We start from the raw sequence: 20,653 nt of genomic DNA on the forward strand, positions 1-20,653 counted from the left end.
GTGCCCAACTGCCCTGTCGCAGCCTGGCAGGACCAGGAGGGCACCATGGGGCACATTCTCAGCCCCAGCCCTCGATTGTGAGCACCCACTTTGCAAGTCATTTGCACGGTGCAGACTGAGCTGGTGAGCAGAGATTTGGACACGTGCAATGTCTGTGGTGATGCAGGGGTGCAGGACTGGAGCCCAGCTGGTCGCCTGGCTTTATGGGCGAGGCAGGTGTACCAGGGGAAACATGGGCGCAGGACCAGAGCTGGCCAGGTACCTGGCCCAAAAGCTGGAGAAGATACAGACACGACCACCAGAGCTGCAGGGCGAGGCTGTTTTATTGGGGTCGGGGAGAGCCTGGAGTCTGGATGTGCTGGTCCGTGAGAGCCCTGGGCAGGGAGCTGGGGAGCAGGACAGCTCCATGCTGGGGCACTGGGAGTCGTGTGCAGAGTGACAGGCATTTCCGAGCACTGCTCCCCCTTTGCCTGGTGATGGGCAGAGCTAGGAGGCATCTGCAAAGGGAAGGTCATGCAATGAGGCGGCAGGGAGCAGGCTGTGAACAGGACTCCCTGCCCACCCCATCAGCGCTGGGTGCAAGGATGGTGCTGACAGTGAATCGCCTCTTGGGCACTGCCAGCCCCTGCTGGCCTGCAGGCTGTGCCCTGGGGCCGCTGACGTGCCCTACTTGGCGTAGGACAGCGCTGCCAGAAGCCTGGGCCCAGGCTGAGCCCTGGGGCTGGCAGAGATCTCCTGAGGGTGAGGTGGGCCCGCAGGATCAGCCCTGCTCACAGGGACACCCTGCGCTAGGTTGGGATTGGGGAGATCCTTGTTCTCTGTCTCAGCCTCTATTGTCCTGGCTCTGCAACGCCCCAGTGACAGGCCGGCCCCCTGGGGCAAATGACACTGACTACCTGAGGGGGAACAAGGGAGCAGATCTCCCTCCAGGTCTGGCTGTCTGCCATCACACACGGGGGCTGTGCTATCTACCCCGCACCCCAGGAGCACACATGGGGGCTGTGCCACCCACCCAACCCACCCTCCTAGAGCACACGGGGGCTGTGCTATATACCCTGCCCCCAGGAGCACACACAGGGGCTGTGCTATCTACCCCGTCTCCCTGGAACGCACACGGGGGCTGTGCCATCTACCCCGCCCCCCAGGAGCGCACATGGGGGCTGTGCTATCTACCCTGACCCCCAGGAACTGCTACACTCACCTTTAGAAATTTGGGCGGACACACGCCAGCTTGCGACAGCCGTTTATGCAGCACTTCATGGTCCCTTGGCATTGCGAGTCCACTTTGCATTGGTTCTTGCACAGGCCCAGTAAGGGGATTCCACCTTGCACCACTGGACATGAGCCAGGTTTCTCTGAAAGGGCAGGAGAGAGTATAAGCTTTGCATGAGGGGCCCCGGCCCCTGGGCTCAGGATCAAGAGCAGGACTCGCTGCTCTGAAAGGAAAGTGTCTGCATCCCAGGGGCGCAACCTGGCTCAGGGGCTCTGTGCAAAGGAGACGAGGGGCCTCACTTTCCTATCGGCCTCCTTACGAGCCCCTGCCTTGCTGATGAGCGGCCCCAGCCCTGTGCACGGAGCCAGCCATGGGAGCACATGCATGTGCTTGGGGTCAGGCCTGGAGCGCTCAGGACCTGTCTACACAAAACGCTGCCGTGATGCTGCTGTGCCCCTGAGTGACAACGCCCAGCCACATGGCCACCAGGATGCTCCTGTCGCGGGAGAGAATCCAGCTCCCCCGGAGACGGAGCACTCACCTGTCAACCTACACTGGGGGGAAGGCGAGACAACAGATCAGAGATAACAGCAGAAATGCCCAAGATGAACTCCACTTAATGACTAATAAGCACCAAGCCCAGCTCCTCACTTCTAACTGGTAAGTATAAGACCATCTGGAGAGGGTGTGTGAGTGTGCGTGCATGCGCTAACTGTTGTATTTTCAATAAATGCGGCGTATTGCCTTTTCCCCAAAAAAGATCTCGTGTGCTTCTTATAAGCAAAATATTTTTGGTGGAGAATTGCGAAAGGGGGAAGACGTGTCACAGAGTCCCCGGGCGATGCCCTGGACCAGTTCCCCACCAAGCCAGTCAGGACTTTGGGAAGCCTCCTTTCCCTTGGAGCAGACTTGTTCAGGGCAAGAAGCTCACATGGCTTCACCTTCTGGGTCTCTTCTTGGAGCATTCAGCATCCTCTGCCCCTCTGTGTGCTTCCCACAGCGAGCCCACCCAGGCGGGGTCTTGGGGAAGCCAGAGGTCCTGCACCCCCACTTCTCAGTCAGACGTGACTCTTAGCCAGCTGGGGACACAGAGGTTTATTAGATGACAGGAACAGGGTCTAAAACAGAGCTTGTAGGTACAGAGAACAGGACCCCCTTTAGTTAGGTCCATCTGGGGCCCTGGATGCCAGACAGCCCCGTGTGCCCGCACTTCCCCTCCCCAGCCAGCTCCAAACTGAAATCTCCCCCAGTCCCTCCTTTCTGGCCTTTGTCTCTTTCTGGGCCAGGAGGTCACCTGACCTCTTTGTTCACCTTTAGCCACCCCCTTGCAGGGGGAAGGGCTCTGGCCATTTGTTGCCAGGATACAGAGTGTCGGCCATTTATGTACAGTGGAGGCTTAAAAAATGCATAGGGGAAACTGAGGCACCCACACAATATTCAGAGGAAACATTAAGAACAGTCCCACTTCGTCACAACATGCACTGTGATTGTTGAAATTACTGCTAAATACTGCTAAAAGGTATCCCATCCATACCAAGTGATCGATCAGTCAGGTGTGTGCACCCCGGTCATAGAAGTGCCAGACAATAGGGGAAGGATTAGAGTCCTCACTCCGACTCATCTGTCGGGGAAAACTATACAGATAATATATATATATATATATATATACACAAACTGTCTAGGTATACAGCCCCCCAGACGTAGAGGTGCCAGGCCATAAGGAGGAGGATTAGAGTCTTCACTCCCACCCATCTGTCAGGGAAAAATTGCATAGGTGAATATACCCTCGGTCATAGCAGGATCAAGCCCAAAAGGTTGGGGGCTTAGCGTTCTGCCCTCCTGCTCTGTCAGGCAGAGTTTTTAGAGGGTATAGACTTTGTGTGTTGTGTACATCCCAGCACAAGTGTGGGCACATAAGGAGCAGGTTTCTGGAAGACCTCACTCTGAAGGATATAGGAGTGTGAGATGTTGTAATTTCACAAATTTGAGAGAACTGTTTAAGGAAAAAGACCACGAGGGGTGGGGGCTAGTTGAGGAGCCTCCCCCAGCTAAATGGTTAGTTGAACAAAGCCTATGCCCATGGGAAGGGACGGTTCAGCGAGGAAAGCAGGATCAGGCCCAGACAAGCAGGCAGGCAACAGATAGCGAGATTGGAAAACAGGTTGGGAGCCCTGAGCGGCAGAGTGGCAGGAATGAGGGAAGGAGTAAGTTCAGGCCTGGAGAATTCAGATCCCTGGGACAATATGGGAATGGTGAAATCTGGGCTGATGAAGGTGTCCGTTTGGGAGATAAGCAAGTGACTGAAGTAAAGAGAGTGAGAAGTTAACTCTGCAGAGGCAGTGGGAATTAAGCAGTTAAACGTTGTGAAAGTGTTAAAGTGTTAGAGAAAGAGAATTCTTGGTTTCTTTGCAGCCATTCTGATGGGGAAATGGGCCCTTTTCCAGAGGAATATCTGTAAATAAGCCAGGCAAAGAGACAATCTGATTTAAATCATTTGACTATGAACAATTCAGTCAAATTTGCTAAAAGAACATGAGGAGTTTCTATTGGAACTTAGCTGCCCTAAATGTATAACTGAAGCTGTGATCTGCGTACAGCTGTGTGAAAATGAAAGCAGTGGAAGAGGATGTTAAGAAAAGAGTGTGTATGTACCTGTGTGAGTGTGTAAATCTATTGTGTAAAAGGGGAGGTTTTAAGGATCTACATCAACACTCCTGGGTTGTAAAACTCTTGGTTTGTAGGTTTTGTTTTATTTTTAAATAATCCCACTAAAAATCCATTTGAATCTTTCATTCAAAGTAGCAAAACTGACCGACTGATGTTATTTGTCTTTGGTATTTAGCATTTAACTCTTAAGGTACCTCAATGCTTTATAAAGTTCAATATCTTTTCAAAGAACAAAGCTGTGACCGTAGCAGGGCAGTGAAACCCAGGAGGATGGGAAGAGAGTCTGGACTTGTTGTTTGGTAACAAAATAGCAGATAAGAGCTGTAGTAAAAGAATAAGAAATGAAAAAAAGACAGTGCCCCTCTGGAGCAACAGCAGGGGTGAGGTGCACAAAACCAAAAAAGCAGCATTAGGAACACTGAGCTTTAAGGCGGCTCTGTGTAATCAGACTGTCACTTTGATAAAGGTACATGAAAACTCTTGGAACACAAAAGAAACAGTTACACCTCATATACAAATGGATATGACTAATATAAAGTTATAGACGTTAAACTATGGAAGGAATGTGCATTTTTCCAGGACATGTGCAGTGTATATTGCAGTAGGGGAGAAAGCAATGCAAACATACCATCCTACTGAATTAAAATCCTCTTAGGACCCCAAAGGGAGCCACCATAAGTTGTGTGTTCTTTTTCAGATCACTGGGTGTTTTGGAAGCAGGAACTGAAAGTGGAAAGAAATCAAAACTCTGGTGGAAGTTGATTGTGTCCCTTTTAAGACAGAGTCTCTGAGCTCTGCTGATGGCTTTGAATCCAAAAGCAAACCAGAAAGCAAGCGTCTGTGTTAGTGCAAATTACCTAGCTGATAGAGGAAGGAAAGAACTGCCCATAATGGCAGCACAAAGGAGCTGCAGATAAAGGACATACTTGGTTTGCAAACAAACCACCTGAAACCCAAAGGCTCAAATTCTGACCCTCCAGAGGAAGGCAGAAAAAGGAGTCAAACCTAAGAATAAGAGAGGGACAGGCTAACCCTAAGTAGAAGAATGCCATATGCAGTGCTGAAATCTGAAGACAGGTACAAAAGGGGGTCTGCTTATACACATGACACTACCTTTTAATTCACCAAAAGCCCAAGGATATAATTCATGGTATAACAAGATACCTTTAATAGATTTGACGCTAATGTTATTGTTAATATTAAACGTTGGGATACATTTAATGTTAATAAATACCCCCCTATAACAATGTGTGTATGATTTTTGGGGAAAAAAAAACAAAAAACTTTAAGGTCATATGGTAATGATGCTTCTCAGCTATTACCTGTGAATAAACTTAATGCTTAGCACAGCAGAAAAAACATTATAAACTTGGTCTGCTGTATAAGAAGGGAAACTGAGGTACATTACCCCATGAATGTAACAACTGAGCAGTGCGATAATTTTCCCTAAACTTTTAAAAGGTAGAAGCCATTGAAACCTGGCCTGCCTATAGAACAAACCCCCAGGAAAGTCTGGGGGTAATTCCTCTGTTTGCCTGCAATTAGTAAACGTGTTTGTAAAAGAAAAGGATATTTTAAGCAATAACCTGCCACCCCAAAAGGGGTAGAAACATGTTCTTTTTGTCTTTCATAAAATCAGGAAAAGCTGGTACCAGCTGAAGAGCAGCTCAGAATACCATGGATCTACTGTTGTGACAAACATTGTGTTTTGTGTTTTATCTTGTGTTGTTCGTTTTGTTGCTAGCATTGTTGTGTATTGTGCTATAAATAAACCCAAGCCCCCCTACTGCATTAGGCAGAAAAGGATTTTAACTGTATTTACAAAAGCCAACGTTGCAGAAGGGTGGAGGTCAAGACATGCCCGTCTCTTTCACAGGGAAACATCCTCAGGTAGCAAACGCCATATTAGGAGGGATTGGTTTTGGAGCAGGGATTATAAATACTATAGACATGGAGGTAATTAAAAATAAGTTAAGTTCCTTGTCACAACTGCATGAGAGTCTCATTCTACTGTGGACTTGGTACAACTGCATCTGGGAAACCTAAAAGCAACATGGAATATATGGCAGTGGCAAACCACCACCTCCTGGCTGCTGTACAACAAGAAATAGCGTTAGGGAATAACACTGCCTCGAACACAGGATGTACTGAGGTGCGTCACTTGGACACGAAATGTTTTGGGTGATATCTGGGAATGTTCAGGTAGTAACGCATCTTATAAAACAATGGATGAGGTCCTTGTTTGATACCTACAAATAAGAATGGAGGCATTATGTTTTCAGCATGGTTAAGCCTGATTTGTTATTAGGTGAAATTATTATTTTAAAAATTGCTCACCAACAGTCTGTGGAGACAGAAATATGGAAAGTGAGCCAGCTTCCCAAATTGACCTTTTGGCTACCCCGGGTTATGAGTCAGTGGGCTGGGAACACCCGAGGGTGTATGGAGTGGAGCCCTCAGAAATGGGTGTGCTTGTTCCTACCTGTCACCACAGAACCATGCAGCAAGGACACATCATTGGGAACACGTGTATGGGATGAATTAGAAAATGTGACGTGTTTTGTACAACAGACAATGTGTATGTGTTACATCCTGGGAAACAGTATTTTGGGAGGATGAAAGTATTAGCCAACCCCCAATGGATGAATGTAGATGTCATGCCTGTGTATCATATACTAGCAATCACATGTTTTATGTACCAAAGACAGAAGAAGCACAGAGCTTTATAACAGGTACCCCGGTTAATTTCTCTGTTACCCATGGCCTGGATTGGCACAATCTAACTGATCACTTGTTGTCAGAAACAAAGTGGCTCAGTTTTTACAACAGACACAGAGGGATATAGGGAAGTGTGTCATGCAAATAGAGACATACTATAAATTACTAAGTCTGAAAAAGAGCTGACAGCCTAGCACTGGTACAACGTTTAAGGGCATATTATCTATTACGTTCCACCCACTGCTAGTTGTGTTAATATTGTCCCTTGTTTGCTTGCTAGGAATGTGTTGTATGTGCTGTTGGACAAAGAGAATATTTGTTAAATTACAACCACAAGCTCAAATTGTCTCTCAGCATATTGCTTGCTATGAAACAATTGTATAAAATATGACCCAGTCAAGAATTGTTCTTGAGGGGTCAAACGGGGGATATGCGGTAGTAGGATTTTGTTTGTATTTTGGATTGTTTCGAATGAGGGAGATAATACTGTAGCACGTATTAGATGTACTGATGGAGGATTTGACCCTATCCTGCCAGCCACCCTTTTTGAACAGCAAAAAGGAGTGGCCTAAGGGGTCATTGACAGAAACGCATCAGCCAGGCTGCCTGTGTCTGAACTGATGTTAAGGCAGGAACAGACCAGACCACTCCTTATGGCTTATTCTGGTCACCTTTTGTTTTAGGAAACGTTTTCATTACAGTATTTGCTATAAGGTCTTGTTGCTTATCTGCATGGCAGAGGAAGTTGTGTAAGGTTCTTTTGTAATCCCTTTAGTAACCATATAACCCTTTCTAAAATGGAATCCTGTCTGAAATTCTCTGTACAATTGTTTGGGGTGAGTAAAGGAGGTGTGCATGGTTCAGGATGAGTGTGAAAGCCATCCCAAGTGTCCAGATGGTCAAGAAGAAGTGAGATACTTGGAGAGACAGCAGGAAACAATCAGAAAACATCTGATGCTAAACGAGTTAGCAGCATTGACAACCTCACAGCAAGACAACAAATAAGAGATAACAGCAGAAAACCCCAAGATGAACTCCACTTAAGGACTAACGATCCCAGGATTGCAAAATTCATAGACTAACGTGGGAATTTACAAGTCTAAAGCTGGCATGTTTTGCCATAGAACTCTGGGTTCAGTCCTGCAAAGCATCAGTGCATCAGATCGCGACCGACAGAGCCCAGCTCCTCACTCATGCTCAGTAAACATGGTGTGTTGCCTTTTCCCCTGAGAAAGATCCTGTGTGCTTCTTATAAGCATAACAGCCCACTCCATGTCCCTGCTGGCCCCTAGGCAGGACTCCCCTCTGTCTGGGGATTATCCTCAGGCAGAAGCTTTTCCTAGCATGGCAACTAGCTTGAGTGTTCCCTTTCTTACAGACTCATTGACTTTAATGTTAGAAGGGACCATCCTGATCCCTCCTGGCTCATGGCAATTCCTCGCCTTCAGGCATTGCTCTCATAGGATCATAGAATCTCAGGGTTGGAAGGGACCTCAGGAGTCATCTAGTCCAGCCTCCTGCTCAAAGCAGGACCAATCCCCAACTAAATCATCCCAGCCAGGGCTTTGTCAAGCCGGCCCTTGAAAAACCTCTAAGGAAGGAGATTCCACCACCTCCCTAGGGAACTCATTCCAGTGCTTCACCACCCTCCTAGTGAAATAGTGTTTCCTAATATCCGACCTAGACCTCCTCTACTGCAACTTGAGACCATTGCTCCTTGTTCTGTCATCTGCCACCACTGAGAACAGCTGAGACCCATCCTCTTTGGAACCCCCCTTCAGGTAGTTGAAGGCTGCTATCAAATCCCCCCTCACTCTTCTCTTCTGCAGACTAAATAACCCCAGTTCCCTCAGCCTCTCCTCGTAAGTCACGTGCCACAGCCCCTTAATCATTTTTGTTGCCCTCCACTTGACTCTTTCCAATTTGTCCACATCCTTTCTGTAGTGCAGGGACCAAAACTGGACACAGTACTCCAGGTGTGGCCTCACCAGTGCCGAGTAGAGGGGCATAATCACTTCCCTCAATCTGCTGGCAATGTCCCTACTTATACAGCCCAAAATGCCGTTTGTCCTTCTTGGCAACAAGAGCACACTGCTGACTCATATCTAGCTTCTTGTCCACTGTAATCAGTGGCCCACCAGCATTGTGTGTCCCCAGCCTGGAGAAAGGACCGAGTCTCACAGCGGTGCAGAAAGCAATATACATGGGCTTGGGGAGAAGGGACTCCTGGTTTCCTGAAGCCCAAACACGTCCCTGCTGGCCTCCCTTTGGCTGGAAGGAGGCTGCACAGTTTGCTGGGGTGCTCTGAAGGGGCTGGAGGTTGGAGGAGCAGGTATAAGCGGTTCCTGACTCTCCTTAGCCTGCTGTGGTGACTGATAGGCAGAGCACAAGGGCTCCCTGCCTCCCCATGGGGCATGGGGCTGCCTGCCACAGCTTCCAGAGCATGTGGGGCAAAGTGCAGCTGCCCTGTGCCCACTGGATCTGAGCAGTCAGCCTGGCACATTGCATGCATGGCTCTGTAGGGCCTGACTGGGGGTCTCAGACTAGTTTAACAGCACTGTAACTCCACTCACCTCACTGGAGCCCTCCTACCCCCCTGCTGCATAGGCTTGTAAGTGACAGCAGAGCCTGAGCCCAGGCTGCAGTCTGCTTCCCAGCGAAACTGGGCTTAAAACTGAGCAAACTCTGGGTAACTTCTGCTCAGAATAACTGCAAATCCTGGGGGGCAGAAGGGAGCCCGGGAACATGGGACCATGCATTTCTGTGCAGGAGAATACCAATTGCCTTCAGACATGCCTGTCTGCCTGAATCTGTGCCCCACCTAAGAAGAACATCAGAACGGCCATAGTGGGTCAGATCAATGTCCATCTAGCCCAGTATCCTGGCTTCCGACAATAGCCAGTGACAGATACTTCAGAAGCAGTGAACAGAACAGGGCATGCATCTGACGAAGGGGGTATTCACCCACGAAAGCTCATGCTCCAAAACCTCTGTTAGTCTATAAGGTGCCACAGGATTCTCTGCTGCTTTTACAGAGCCAGACTAACGCGGCTATCCCTCTGATACTAGAACAGGGCAGTTATCGAGTGATCCATCCCCTGTCATCTACTCCCCGCTTCTGACAATCAGAGGCTTAGGGACACCCAGAGCATGGGGTTGCAGCCTTGGCCGTCTTGGCTAATAGCCATTGATAGACCTGGCCTCCAGGAACTTAGCTAATTCTTTGCTGAACCCAGTTATACTTCTGGCCTCCACAACATCCCCTGGCAACGAGTTCCACAGGCTGACTGTGGATTGGGTGATGAAATACTTCCTTGTGTTTGTATTAAACCTGCTGCCTGTTAATTTCATTGGGGAATCCTGGTTCTTGTGTTATACGAAAAGTTAAATTACACTTCATTTTCTCCACCCCAGTCATGATGTTATAGATCTCCATCACATCCCCCCTAGTCATCTCTTTTCTGAGCTGAATGGTCCCAGGCTTTGTAATCTCTCATACTCGAAGCTGTTCTATACCCCAATCACTTTTGTTGCCATTTTCTGAACCTTTTCCAGTTTTAATCTCTCTTTTTTAAGATGGGGGTGACCAGAACTGCACGCAGTATTCAAGATGTGGGTGAACCAGACATTTATATAGTGGCATCATGATATTTACTGTCCCTTTCCGAATGGATCCTAACATTGTTCACTTTTTTGACTGCCACTGCACATTGAGTGGTAACAGCTAATTCAGGCCCCATCAATCTAGTTGGGATTACGTTTTCCAATGTGCATTACTTTGCATTTATCAACATTGAATTTCATCTGCCACTTTTTGTGAGATCCGTTGTAGCTCTTCGCAGTCTGCTTTTGACTTCACTCTCTTCAGGAATTTTGCATCATCTACAAACTTTGCCACCTCACTGTTTACCCCTTTTCCCAGTTCATTTATGGTCCCAGTACAGAGCCCTGTGGGACCCCACTATTTACCTCTCCACTGTGAAAACTGACCATTTATTCCTATCCTTTGTTTCCTGTCTTTAATCAGTTACTGGTCCAGGAGAGAACCTTCCCTTTTATCCCATGACAACTTACTTTGCGTAAGAGCCTTTGGGGAAGGACCTTGTCAAAGGCTTTCTGAAAACCTAAACACACTATATCCACTGGATCATTCCGTTTCCACATGTTTCTTGACGCCCTCAAATTATTGTAATAGCTTGGTGAGGCATGATTTCCCCTTACAAAATCTGTGTTGACTCTTCCTCACGAAATCATGTTCATCTATGTGTCCGATAATTCTGTTCTTTACTATAGTTTCAACCAATTTGCCCAGTACTGAAGTTAGGGTCCCTGGCCTGTATTGACAGGTTCACCTCTGGAGCCTTTTTTAACAATCAGTGTTACATTAGCTACCTGGAGCAGCTCCCACCCAGGGCCCCAGCTCAGGAACCGTGCAGCGGCGCAGCCCCAACCCGGGGCCCAAGCTCAGGAACTGTGCAGCGCCTGGTGCAGCCCCCACCTGGGGCCCCAGCTCAGAAACCGTGCAGCGCCCGGCGCAGCCCCCACCCAGGAACCGTGCAGCGCCCAGCGCAGCCCCCACCCGGGGCCCCAGCTCAGGAACCATGCAGTGCCCGGCATGGTGGGGACCCTCCCTGCACCCAGAGCCTGCGGGTACCACCACTTAGTACAGGTGCAATGTCGGTTCTGACCAGAAGCCCAGCCCGGTGGAGCTTGCCTGCAGATGGCAATCCCTGCATGTCGAAGAGACGTCACTTGCTCCCTTCACACCCCCCGCCCGCGCCACCTGCTACTTCAGCACGTCCTGGCCACTCCACACATCTGGCAGTGCAAGATGGAGCCTAGTTCAAAGTGCTCCCAGCCAGGAGCCCCTGGGCAGGGCAGCAGCCGGGACACAGTGGGCCGGACAACACGCAGGAGCCCTAAGGGGGCGCGTTACCGTTGGGGATCTGACAGGACCATCCGCAGCCCGTCTGGCAGCACTTGAGGTTCTCCTCGCAGTCGCTGTCGGCCTGGCATTCCTCTGTGCAGTTAGCCGCCTCCACCACTGTGTCTGGGCACACGCCCTCTTTCTCTGAAACGGGAAAGGCTCATGGTGTAGCCAGGGTCACACTGGTCCCAGGGAGAGGGCCAGGCTGTGGGCCAGGAGGGCAGCGAATGTATCCCCTGCCCCGAGGACATTGTTCATGGTGAAAGGCCCTGGCACACCTGAAAGCTAGAGGGTGTGAGGCCAGGTCCTGGCTCCATCCTGGCTCTTGCTACACAAGACCCCCTCCCCCGGGGGGTCCCTCCAGCCTAAGGGCTGCGTACATAGGCGGGACGTGGGCGGGGGCGCGGTGTTCCTACTCACTGGTAATGTTCTGGCCAGATGCAGACGGCAGCTCGGCCCAGAGAGCCAGGAGCCCCACCAGGAGGACGATGCTGCTGGACTTCACCATGGTGCTGTTGGGAGCCGGCTCCAACTGTCCGGACCTACCCAGGCTGGGCTTTAAGCTTTCCCACAGGTGGGGCTGCAGCCGGGGAGGGAGGGGACTGGTTCCCAGGTGATTTATAGAGAACGGGAGAGTCGCGCTCCCTCTTCATTCCATTGCACAATCCGCGGGTATCAGGTATCTGCTCTGGCCCGCCTGCGAACCAGGAAGTGAGAGCTCGGAAGGGACCCAGCATCTTCTGTAGCACACAGTGGGCGGGCTGACAGCAAGCTGCTGCGGCTCCTGGACAGCCTCCCATGGCCACCGCTGGCCTCCAGACAGGTGGGGGCCAGGGTGGTTCATGAACTTGCTTCTTATGCAGGTTTCTTTGGAGGAGCTGGGGTTTGCAGCTCCCCCGGGGGTGTTTCTGTGCGTGGCACATCTCAGCGGCTGCTGCGTCCTGGTGAGTGGGAGAATCACTGGCTGAATGTGCTCCGCTCCGTGCATTGCCGAGTGTGCCCCTCATGGCCCCTCAGGACGGACGGCTCAGTGTCTGAGAACAGGGGCAGCAGGAGCAGCCTGGGTCCCCCCAAACTGCAGCAGGTTGGACACAGGAACCCAAGGACTGTGATTTCATAGAGTCACAGAACTTAAGGCCAAAAGAGACCCTTAGATAATCCAATCTGACCTCCTGTAGCTCACAGGCCACTGAATTTCTCCCGGCCCCCCAGTGCTGAGCCCAATCACCTGTGTTTGACTAAAGACCTCCCAGAAAGGCTCCAGTCTGCACAAGAAGCACCAAGAGAAGGAGACTCCATGTTTCCCTGGGGAGTTTGGTCCAGTGGCTGATCACTGCCTGCACTGTTAACAGCTTTTGACTTATGCCTAATTTGACCATCTAACTTCCAGCCCCTGGCTTCTGTTCTGCCGTTCCCCAACAGATTAACCAGCCCTGCAATACCTGGGAGTTTCGCGCCAGAGAGGGAGGTAACTGAGAGCAATGCTGAATGGCGTGGGGCCTAGAACTGATCCCTTAGCAACCCCCTTAGAAACACCCCCCCTGCACTGACGCATCCCTGGTTTGGGTTGGGGCCGGGACGTACTAATTCCCTAAGGCTTGTGGAAATCACTCAACCACAGCTCCAGTGCAGCAGCCTCTGGGGTGGAAGACAACTGCCACTGTGCTAGCAATGCTCCCGCCTCATGTCTGGGAGGGGACAGGAGGAATCCGCTCTGCTGCTGAGACTGCAGAACCTATAGTAGTGAAAGGCATGATGGGGCACTGCACAATGGAGCTAACATGATTGCAGGCCCTCAGATAGCACCGGGATGGGCTCACCTGCATACAGTGATCCCACCAAGGGCTGAGAGCAGTTCCCACTGACCCAGGTCAGGGGAAGTGGAGCAGTTCGGCTGAACCAAAAGCCTGGGAGCACTGGAATGGGTGTAGCAGATGCTGCACCTATCCCTGTAGCCACTCAGTAGCAGAGTCCTTTCCTAGACCTTAATGAATTCAGTGTCTCAGTGCTCTCAAGAGGTAAGGAAGGGTGTTGTCATCCCATGTTATGGATCATGGCAGGTGAACGTCCACATCTCCTTATCCCCACGTCTCAGGTGGGAAAACTGAGGCACAGCCAGAGACTGACTTGCTCCAGGCAACATTGGACACGGACGCAGCATCTGCTGCAGGCAGACGTGTCCGTGTCACAGGGACACGGCACAGGCTTTGGGCACACGCCTGGGCTCCAGACGAGCTCTTGAGGCTCTGAGGTCACACTGAGTTTGGCAGCTCTGTCCCTGTGCACATTGTCGAGTAATTTAAAGTTCAGAGTCAACAATGAGGCAAGGTGTGGAGCAGCCGTAAATCAACAGGCTGTTTGCTCTCGCACACACAGCTCCGGGAGTGCGGGAGCGTTTGCGTAATAAGAAAGCCAGGGCTGACACCGCCGGAGAGGACAAGGAGAGGGCTCTTTCACGTAACCCGCCCCGTGCCGGGACTCCGTCAGAGCTGAGGGAAGGGGAGGCCAAAGCAGGGAGTGAATCCCATAAATCCTTCCCCATGGCCCCATGGGGAGGGGCAGCAGCCAAGTGGTGATCCGTGTGTGGGGCCCATTCCAGAGGCACGGTCCCAGATTACCTAGATGTGCAACTGAGTGTCTGATCTACACACAGTCCCACCTATGTCATGCACAGGCTGGAGATCTGCATGCCCAGCCAGCTACTGGCGGTCACCTGAGTGCACAGCAGGGGAGCTGAGTGCAGAGCTCAGGCGCACAGATTGCATGTCTTTGTCTGGTGTCCGGAGCAGGTGTCAGCACCAGACAACAGTGAGGTCTTTACGCCCAGGGTTGGCTTCAGGCACCAGCGAAGGAAGCAGGTGCCTGAGGCGGCCAATAGAAAGGGGCGGCACTCCGTCTGTTTTTGGGGCGGCACGTCCAGGTTGTCATTGTCGTTGGCACTTCTGTGGCAGCTCATTTGGCCCGCTTCAGTCTTCAGTCGCAATTTGACAGCGGGTCCTTCACTCCCTGTCTTCCTCCTTGTGATGAAGTGGGGCTGTTCTTAATGTTTCCTCTGAATACTGTGTGGGTGCCTCAGTTTCCCCTATGCATTTCTTAAGTCCCCAGTGTGCATAAATGGCCGACACTCTGTCTCCAGGCAACAAATGGCTGGGGCCCTTCCCCCCTGCAAGGGGATGGTTAAAAATGAACAAAGAGGTCAGGTAACCACCTGGCTGGGGAAAGAGACAAAGGCCAGAGAGGAGGGGCTGGAGGGGGTTGTTAGTCTGGAGCTGGCTGGGGACGAGGAGTGAGTGCAGACGGGGTGGTCTGGCTCACTGCCCCCCAGAATGGACCCGGCCGAGGGGTCCGGTTCGCTGTACCTACAAATTCTGTTTTCGACCCTGTTCCTGTCATCGAATAAACCTCTGTGTTACTGGCTGGCTGAGAGTCAACGTCTGACTGCAAAGTGGGGGTGCAGGACCCTGTGGCTTCCCCAGGACCCCGCTGGGGTGGGCTCGCTGTGGGAAGCGCATGGAGGGGCAGAGGATGCTGAATGCTCCAAGGAGAGACCCAGGAGGTGAAGCCGTGTGAGCTTCTTGCCCTGAACAAGTCTGCTCCAAGGGAGAGGAGGCTCCCCAAAGCCCTGCCTGGCTTGGTGGGGAGCTGTTCCAGAGCATCGCCTGGGGACTCTGTAACGACTCCTCGGCAGCACCATTTTATTTTGGTTTTTTTTTCCTGCTGCGTGGGGTGGCAAAAAAGCTGGAGCCGGCCCTGCTTACGCCAGGACTTGGGCCATGGGGAAGACCAATGCCTCAGCACCTTTCAACTGCATCACGGTTACACTGGCCAGCCCTCGTCCCCCACAGCAGCCAGTGAGAGCTGGCTTTGATGATGTAAACTTCTAGCTTTGGTTTCCATTGGCTGGTGCTGTTGTCACTCAATAGCCTTTGCTCTGGTTTCTCAGCTTGGAGCAGACTCTGGTTCTACCGGCGAAGCAGAAGCAAGCGCTCTTGTGAAGAGGTGCCCGTTCACATTCCCCTCTGGTCACAGCAGCACATGGAGCTGGACTGCACCACAGCAGCTCCTGGCGGGATCTCTGCATCCCCATGCTGGAGAGGATGGCGGGGGGTGTCCATTTCCACTAGAGGAACTGGCGCAGGGACATGGACATAGCTCTGCGGCATTTGGGAAAGCCTAAGGTGACCTGAGACAATCCCCAAGAGTGGCAGGCAGGTTGTCAGTTCTTGTGGCAGGGAGCAGCTTGTGTTCTGTTTGAACAGCCCCTAGCATCACAAGGCTGCTGTCCATGATGGGGGCTCTGAGGTGCTATGATCATACAGATATCGGACAATACCAGGCAACATGCTAAACGGTGCTTCCTCTTCCACCACAGCCAGGAAATCCTGGGAGAATCCATTGTTTGGCCTGCCGAGGACCCTGTGCCCTGCCCACACATGGGACACAGGAACTGACCAGTTACGAGTTGCCAGCAGCAAACCCCTCCCCATGGTGGACCCAGGCCTGTTAAGAGGGCTTGGGGGAGTTGACTTCAGCAGGGCTGAAGACTGCCACAAAGAGCTCCACTGAGCAAGGGGGCTGCACCCCAGCCCTAGTCAGACTGCCCCTTGCGCTGGAGAGCCCGCTGTCCTGTCTGCCTTGGCAGGAGAGTCAGAGCTGGCCCTGTGAGGCCCATGGGCTTGGTGCTAAGGGCTTGGGAGATCAACAGCAGAACCTCAATGTGTCTCCAAGGGGATCTGAGTCAATTGGCCAATGTGACGAACTGGGAATGTTCTTAATGTTTTCTCTGAATACTGTGTTGGTGCCTCAGTGTCCCCTGTGCAGTTCTTAATATCTAGGTGGTGGAATAAGGGTGTGTGATTGCTGCAGAGGAAGGGGCTGTGATGGGTTGGATCACAGAAACCCCCTTGGGAGTGCCAACCAATGTGCCAAGACTATTTCTATCCCTCTGGAATTTCTCGGGGCTGGACCCCACTCCCTTGTGAAGTTCCACCCATGCAGAGACTTTCCGGCCCCCGTCTTGGAGAGAGAATTTTATCTCTTACTAGTGTAGCAAGAACAACATTTCTTAATGGGGTGCTCTGGACCCCTTTGGGCACCCCACTTTCTGTTCCCAACAGGTCAGCTGGATGGACCCCCTCCTCCAAAAGACCTGACCCCCAGGTTTTTCTTAAAACCTGGTCCACAGGAGAGGGGGCTGACAGCTTAAATGCAGACTTTTCACCCTCTTCCTGGGGAAGTCCCTCCTGACAAAAGTGGGCAGACTCTCTGTCCCCCCCTCACTGTCCATCTGGGCTTCCTCCTCTGGGCTCCCCTCGGGGTCAGATACTTTTGTGTCCCCCAAAAGGGAAGATGACTCTGATCCAGCTGTGGGCTCACAGCTACCAGCTATGACAGACCTGTCACTGGCCAGCAAAATTTCCCCCCTTTCGCTCAGATTGGGCTGGCACCCAGATAGAGAGTCCTTGGGATCTGTTCCTGCTGCAGCAATCTGCAGGACCCCAACTTCCACCTTTGGGACACACACTTCTGTGCATGCCAGGGCAGGCCCTGCCCCCTGCTGACCTGCAACTTTCTGGCAGTCAGCAGTTGTGGTGGCCCTCCTGTTACAAGCTGGTACATCCCCCTCCCCCAGGAAAATGATTACGGGACAGGAGGTGGCTTTGTCCAGCCCCTCCCTCTGGAACTTCCCTTGAGCTCCGGGCTACAAGAACTGGCTACAACTAGCCCTGCTCCAGAAGCTGTATCCTTTACTGCTGCAGAGGAATCCAAGAGACACCTTCCTATTCCACCAGCAGTCCACGTGACCTCACCCGCCCCTCCGGGGCTTTTAGCACAAGATTCCTTCTCACGGCTAACAAACTGTAGGATAGATTTTGCCACATTAAAGAAATCATTCCCCAGTAGAAATGGTGCAAAACTGTGTGCCACCGTTGCAACAGTCAGTTCAGCCTGCAAATCCTGAGTTTGCATGTGTACTTTAGCTAAAGGTGCAAGGACTTTGTAACTCCCCACCCGCTCTAATTCTGCCATTTTACCTGGCAACAAATCCTTCTCCTTGATCAGGTCCCTCCTGACTACAGAAATCTCAGCACCCATATCCCTCAATCCCCGAAGCACTGCACCATTGATTTGAACAGCATGGTTACAATCTGTTGCAAGCTTTACAGCCCCTGTGTGGAGAGAGGCCACACCCTGGCTCTGAGAAGCCACAGCTTCATGTGTTACTTGCTGTTTCTTTCCACTCAGCAATGGACACTGACTCCTCAGGTGCTCAGTGGGTTCACAATGCCAGCACCTCCTGGGCTCCTCTGTTTGCACAGGAAATTTGGGACGCGTACCAGGGGAATGAGGAGGTGACTGCCCAGCCTCTTTTTTCCCAGATCCAGGGGTTAAACATTGATTCTGCTTTCTCCCAACCCTGTACCCCTCTGTCAGAGGTTTCTGTTTGATTGCAGCTTGTGCTTGCTCATAAGAGTCTGCATACCCAGCTAATTCATCCACTGCATTTACCTTTTTGTCCCACATTCAGTGCACACATTCAGGAAGTGTTCCTGAGTAACCAGATTGCACATCCCTTCAAAACTTGTAATGCCTTTCCCCCCGCACCCATTTATCTACCAAATCTCTCATTTCATTGGCATAAACCACATTACTCAATCCAGATCCCCTCTTAAGACTCCTGAATTTAACCCTGTAGGTTTCAGGTGTAACCTGAAACTGTTTCAAAACCAGTTCCTTAAATTTACCATAGTTTGAAGCATCATCAATAGGCATCTTATTGAATATGTCCAGAGCTCTGCCAGTCAATTTTGCTATCAATGTGGTCATCTTCTGATCTTCAGGGATGGCATGGAGGGTGCACAGTCTCTCAAAGGTGATGAAATACTCGGCAATATCGCTGGACTCATTATACTGTGGACATACTCGCTCCCGTTTATGGATTTTTGGGGAAGTGGAGCCAGCAGGTGGAGGGTTTTGTCTCCTCAGCTCCATAACAGCCAGTTCATTTTTCTGGGCCTCCCTCTGGGCCTCCACAGCCCTCTTGTGGGCAGCCTCTTCTCTTGCATTTTCTGCCTCCAAAACACTAATTTCTAATTGTCTTAGTTCTAACCGTCTCTTATGTTCATTTTCTTTCTCTTTTGCTTCCAGTTTGAACAGCTTTAGTTTATTAGCGATGTCACTAGTACTCATTTTCCTGCTTTCTTGTGCTAGGCCACACCCCTCTGCAGTTCACTGAAACTGAGATGCTTAATTAACAGAGACTTTCAAAGTGCCCAGTGTTCAGCTTTTCTGGATAATTTGCAACCTGTGCAGTTTTAGCTTCTTTTGACCTTCAGTCTTATTTATTTTGCTTCCTTTTCTGTTCCTACTTCCCTTTCCCGAAATAAGCAAACAGAAAATAACAAACCAGTAACCACTTTGTCTGTTCTTCAGCCACCACACCCAAAACTCACTTAAAATCACTACCAGTACCTCAAAGCAATCAGCTGTGCACAGATCTTGCTCTACTACGCCACTGTGATGGGTTGGATCACAGAAACTCCCTTGGGAGTGCCAACCGATGTGCCAAGACTACTTCTATCCCTGTTTTCCCTGCCAGCTTAGGACTTCAGCACCCTATCCTACTGAGCCAGACACTCTTGTCTACTTCAACAAAGACCCAGAGTCTGAATTACCTGCCCCAAAGCGGCAGGTGTACCTGAAAACAGCTCACAGAAGTGTGCTTGTCTTTAGCACTCAGATGCCCAACTCCCAATGGGGTCTAAACCCAAATAAATCTGTTTTACCCTGTATAAAGCTTATGCAGGGTAAACTCATAAATAGTTCGCTCCTCTGAAACACGATAAAGAAAGACTATGCACAGCTGTTTGCTCCCCCAGAGTATTAATCACTCTGAGTTAACTAATAAATAAAAAAGCGATTTTATTAAATCCAGAAAGTAGGATTTAAGTGGTTCAAGTAGTAACAGACAAAAACAAGTAATCACCAAGTAAACAAATAAAATCACAATCTATGTCTAATCAAAATGAAAATACAGATAAGACCCTCACCAGTTCCAGAATGCTCCCTTTTTACAGGCTAATCTCCTTTTAGCCTGGGGTCCAGCAATCACTCCACACCCCCTTGCACACTGTCCTTTGTTTCAAGTTTTCCTGTCAGTATCAGGGTGGGGGTGGAGGCTCCTTCTTTAGCAGCTGAAGACCCATGGAGGGGTATCCAGATTTAAATAGACTCTCTCTGTGGGTGAGACCCCCTCCCTCCTCCGTGCAGAATCCACTCACAAAATGGGAGATTTGGAAGCACATGCAGCAAGTCACCTGCCATGCATGACTCAGGACTTGCAGGAGCAGCCATTACCCACATGCTCCCTTGATGTCCTCAGTAGACATATTACTGGATTGGAGTCTTCCAAGCTCTTTTGTCTGTTAAATGCTCCTGGTTGAGCACATTCCTTTCCCAAGAAGTGACCAAGCAATTATGCAGCCAATGTTTCAATAACTGAACACACAAATGGTGCCTGCATACAACTAGGATGAACATAACCAGGAGATCATAACCTTTACATAGACGTGTTACATGGCATATGTAGCAAAACCTATTCCGGTTACATCATATATACTTTGTAAGCACCCCAAAAGCCTTATGGGTACTCCTGGCACAGGGGCCAGTGCACCTAAATGCCGGCACTCTGTCTCCTAGCAACTGATGGCCCTGGGCCTCCCTTGCTGCAAAGTGCTAACTAAGTGCTGCAGACAAAGAGATCAAGTGACCTCCTGCCCAGGGAAAGAACTGTGCAGAGGAGGAGGGCTGGAGGGGTTGTTAGTCTGAAGCTGGCTGGGGATGAGGAGTGAAGTGCAGACCTGGGGTCTGGCTCACTGCCCAAAATGGACCCGGCTGAGGGGTTCAGTTCGCCTGTACCTACAAGCTCTGTTTTAGACCCTGTTCCTGTCATCTAATAAAACTCTGTGTTACTGGGCTGGCGAGAGTCACTCTGGACTGCAAAGTGGGGGTGCAGGACCCTCTAGCTTCCCCAGGACCCCGCCTGGGCGGACTCGCTGTGGGAAGCGCACGGAGGGGCAGAGGATGCTGAATGCTCCAAGGAGAGACCCAGGAGGTGAAGCCGTGTG

The 20,653-nt window shown here is 50.8% G+C and overlaps 1 protein-coding gene across 1 annotated transcript; it reads right to left on the minus strand.

Annotated features, from left to right (window-relative positions):
- Window positions 1–305: 305 nt before the first annotated feature.
- On the minus strand, window positions 306–12,178 carry WFDC13 (WAP four-disulfide core domain 13). Its single transcript, XM_032762384.2, is given in 5 exon segments — window positions 306–497; window positions 1,202–1,355; window positions 11,535–11,669; window positions 11,946–12,147; window positions 12,149–12,178. Coding segments are annotated over 4 exon segments (519 nt in total). The 3' UTR covers window positions 306–497; window positions 1,202–1,203.
- Window positions 12,179–20,653: the final 8,475 nt, after the last annotated feature.

Source organism: Chelonoidis abingdonii, chromosome 14 (assembly GCF_003597395.2).
Source record: "Chelonoidis abingdonii isolate Lonesome George chromosome 14, CheloAbing_2.0, whole genome shotgun sequence".
NCBI classification, from domain to species: Eukaryota; Metazoa; Chordata; order Testudines; family Testudinidae; genus Chelonoidis; species Chelonoidis abingdonii.